The sequence below is a fragment of the Etheostoma spectabile genome, chromosome 1 (genome assembly GCF_008692095.1).
Source record: "Etheostoma spectabile isolate EspeVRDwgs_2016 chromosome 1, UIUC_Espe_1.0, whole genome shotgun sequence".
Taxonomy (NCBI): Eukaryota; Metazoa; Chordata; class Actinopteri; order Perciformes; family Percidae; genus Etheostoma; species Etheostoma spectabile.
This window is the reverse complement of record NC_045733.1, coordinates 25,674,031-25,677,453: the sequence shown is the minus strand read 5'-3', so window position 1 is coordinate 25,677,453 and position 3,423 is coordinate 25,674,031. Positions and strand designations below refer to the sequence as shown.

At 39.1% G+C, this 3,423-nt stretch overlaps 1 protein-coding gene across 1 annotated transcript in view; it reads left to right on the top strand.

Annotated features, from left to right (window-relative positions):
• lpcat2 (lysophosphatidylcholine acyltransferase 2) overlaps positions 1-2,079 on the top strand; it is a 10,167-nt gene extending 8,088 nt beyond the window's left edge. Inside the window, exons 13-14 of the mRNA XM_032516881.1 lie at positions 844-985; positions 1,164-2,079. Of these exons, the coding sequence (XP_032372772.1) occupies positions 844-985; positions 1,164-1,342 (321 nt within the window). The 3' untranslated portion in view covers positions 1,343-2,079. The remainder of the gene's footprint in view (positions 1-843; positions 986-1,163) is intronic.
• The last annotated feature ends 1,344 nt before the right edge of the window (positions 2,080-3,423 follow it).

Genomic DNA, 3,423 nt, shown 5'->3' with positions numbered 1-3,423 from the left:
ATACATACATACATACATACATACATACATACATACATACATACAAGTTTAATATTAAAATGTAGTAAAGTACTAAACCTAAGCTAAATTACCCATACCTGTTATTAGTTGACATTAGGGCACTGCATTTACAGAGGCTTAGATGATGTGTAGTTAACAATGTGTGTCTGTTGTGGAGGGTGTGGAGCCATGCTCCCCGTAAGCCAGGTGTGGTTCTGGAGTAACAGTTCTGGTTTATAATTTAACTTTTGGTCCAACTAATTTATTTGCCCAATTTGTGTAGGTTTTTTCTATCCCGCCTAACTATTTTCATCCCTTAAAGGGCTCATATGATGCGTTTTGTTTTTTTCCCTTTTTTTTCTTTATTGTTTTTAATTTTTTTATATGTTAAGGGACTTATCCTCTTCCAGAGAAAACGCTGTTCACAAACTGCTCCAAACAGCTCAATTGTAGTCCAGTCTTTTACTTCTGTGACAAATGTGTGTCACTTTGTAACACACGTTATAATGCTCGCCTAGCTGCTAGCATGGCACTCCCTCATACTCTGCGATTGACTAGCTAGCAGTACTGCGCTTGCGCAATTCCCAACAAAGATGGAACAGAAGTAGTTAAAACAGAGAGCTCAACGCACAGGGTGAAAAGAGGAGCTGCAGCAATGTGCAGTACAACATAAATATGGTGTTTTCTTTTGAAAATTAACCATGTAAACCTGTTCTGGTACAAGCTCTCAATACAATTATGTACTTGAGCATAATATGATCACTTTAAATAACCTTTTATTTTTTTGTGAAAAAATTGGAAATTGAAATAAGTCTTTTCTCTGTTTCTGTCTATTTCTTGCAGCTGTTTGATACAGATGAGGATGAGAAAATCACCCGAGAGGAGTTTACCTCTCTGCTGCGCTCAGCTTTGTGTGTGTCCAATCTTAACATGGCCAAGCTCTTCAAGGAGATCGATGCTGACGGCTCTGGTTTCATCACCTTCAGTGAGTAGACTCCCAACGCCAAGCTACATCTTAGTCGTCTGACCTTCTTTTGCAATTCCTCCAGGATATTATGGAGTGGGAATATGTGCAGTAAATAGATACAGTATTTCACCATTATTATAATTACTTTCCTGAGCTACACTGTATCCTAACACTTTTCTATGTGCCTTTGATTCAGCTGAATTTCAAAGCTTTGCCACAGTCCACCCGGAGTACGCCAAGCTTTTCACTACCTACCTGGAGCTTCAGAGATACCAAGCAATCCAAGAGGCAAGTCCAGGTGATTTGGAATTGACCGGTCAGACCAGTTCAGAGGAAAAACCAGAAGACAGCACCTCTGACAAAAAAGATGATTGAGGATGACTGTGAACTCTCCTTGACTGCACTGTGACAGAACACTGTATCCTCTGCACTGAGAAGGAAAAAGCAAAAGTTGTCATCTGCTCTCTGACTTTTAGCAGATTCAATTCATTTGCCACAGCGGAGCCATATTAGGTCATGTGCTTGCCTTTTTATAGACGTTTTTTTCAGAGCGTGTCCGTTTTCAATTTTAGTGCCTTATAGAGATTTCAAAGAACCACTTCCCTAAGTCACTGCACAAGAAATCATATGGCAATGCAGACCTTTTTATCCTGAAAAATGTTTTCGTGTTTTAATCCTGTGTTCATCAAATAAATAAAAAATAAATGAAGAGCAAGGTATAGGATGAAAACATGTCATGTGGGCACTCATCAGTGTTTTTATATTTCTAAACCCTGCAATGTTTGGAGTTTTAATGTTAGTGACAGTGTGTTATGATATACTTAAACAACTGCCTCGCCCTCTTTTTTGACTCTGATACATCATTCTCTGGAGCCTGAGCTAACCCTTGCTTAGACTTAGATGAACGTAGCTTTGTGTACCTTCTCCTTTGTCTTTGTGGTCCTCTGTAAATAAGTACAAAAAATTGCCAAACCAACACCTTTTTAAAAAATAAGCAAAGAGTCCTTGTGCTTTTGTGTTGCAGTATAATTAGTCTACAGTAAGCTTTAATAAGAAATTTCTAGTCCGCCAACTCACAGATGTTGTATATTAAAGTTATGTCTTCGAAGAGCTTACATGCTGTGCATTACACTTTTTTCCAGTGCTCAGGGACACAGACCATGTAAGACGGCTGTATAATTAGCCAGAGGTTTGCTTTGCATGTTTATCTATTTGCATTTCTACTGAAGACTGTTGTTGCTGAGACAGCAGCACATCTACGCAGTTTTAAGTTTACTTAAGCAAATCAGCCACTGGAAATAGGGCAATTTGTGAGCAAAAAGGCAACAGTGCTTCTTCACAACAGCATATCCCAGCGGGGTATGCTTTCAGATTAACAAGCAGCACTGTTATTTATTAAGCAAGGTGCATTGCAATTATATGATTTTTCTTTTTTGTTAACACTGCAAAGTTTGCTTTTTAAAAATAAAACAAGAATACAATTTTTAACTTGCCTGTGTTTTTATATTCACCACTGAGGAAACTTCTGTATAATTTATCTGTAATTAATGAGGCAATGAAAGGGCTACACATGTACCTCTGGTTCTCTAAACCACCACCAGGTGCCAGTAGTTAGCTACAACAATTCCAATGTGTCTGTGTGTTTGGTGTTGTACTGCTTGTAAGTACCACTTTGAGTTTGACACTTTTTGGCATCTTGGCATGTCCTTTAAAAGTCCCATGGCATGAAACTTTCACTTTATGAGTTTTTTTTAAACATTAATATGTGTTCCCCCAGCCTGCTTGTGGTCCCCAGTGGCTGGAAATGGCGATAGGTGTAAACCGAGCCCTGGGTATCCAGCTCTGCCTTTGAGAAAATGAAAGCTCAGGTGGGCCGATCTGGAATCTTGCTCTTTATGAGGTCATAAGGGGCAAGGTTACCTCCCCTTTCTCTGCGTTGCCCGCTCAGAGAATTTGGCCCACCCATGAGAGAGAGACATCATTTTCAAACAAGCAAAGTGGCAGTCGGTCAAGGCTGCCGCCTCCCCCCCCCCTCTGCCTCAAAAGCTACAGACTATGGCACATAGTAAGGAAAGCTCTTGTGAGACTCTAGTGGCTGTAATTCTGCACCAAGGCTGAATTTTGGGAAAGAGATTTCAGATATGGTAGGGGGATCATTAAGGTCTATATAAAAGCATCCAAAGAGCACCATGCCATGGGACCTTTCAATTAATGGTAGTACTAGACAACAAATAGTTTAAGTTAGTATCTGATGTATTGTGTGGCATTTATTGGTAAGGGTAAAACATTGCATAAGTGTGTGTGCTTGTGTGCAAATGTTACATTTATTATTACACCATGAGGCACTAAAACTGTAAAAAAAGGGTAATATGAATGAGATCTTATCACCCTTATGGTTTCATACCAGCAATAAAAATAAAAGAACCTTTAATCTTGAACATAAACATTTCATCAAA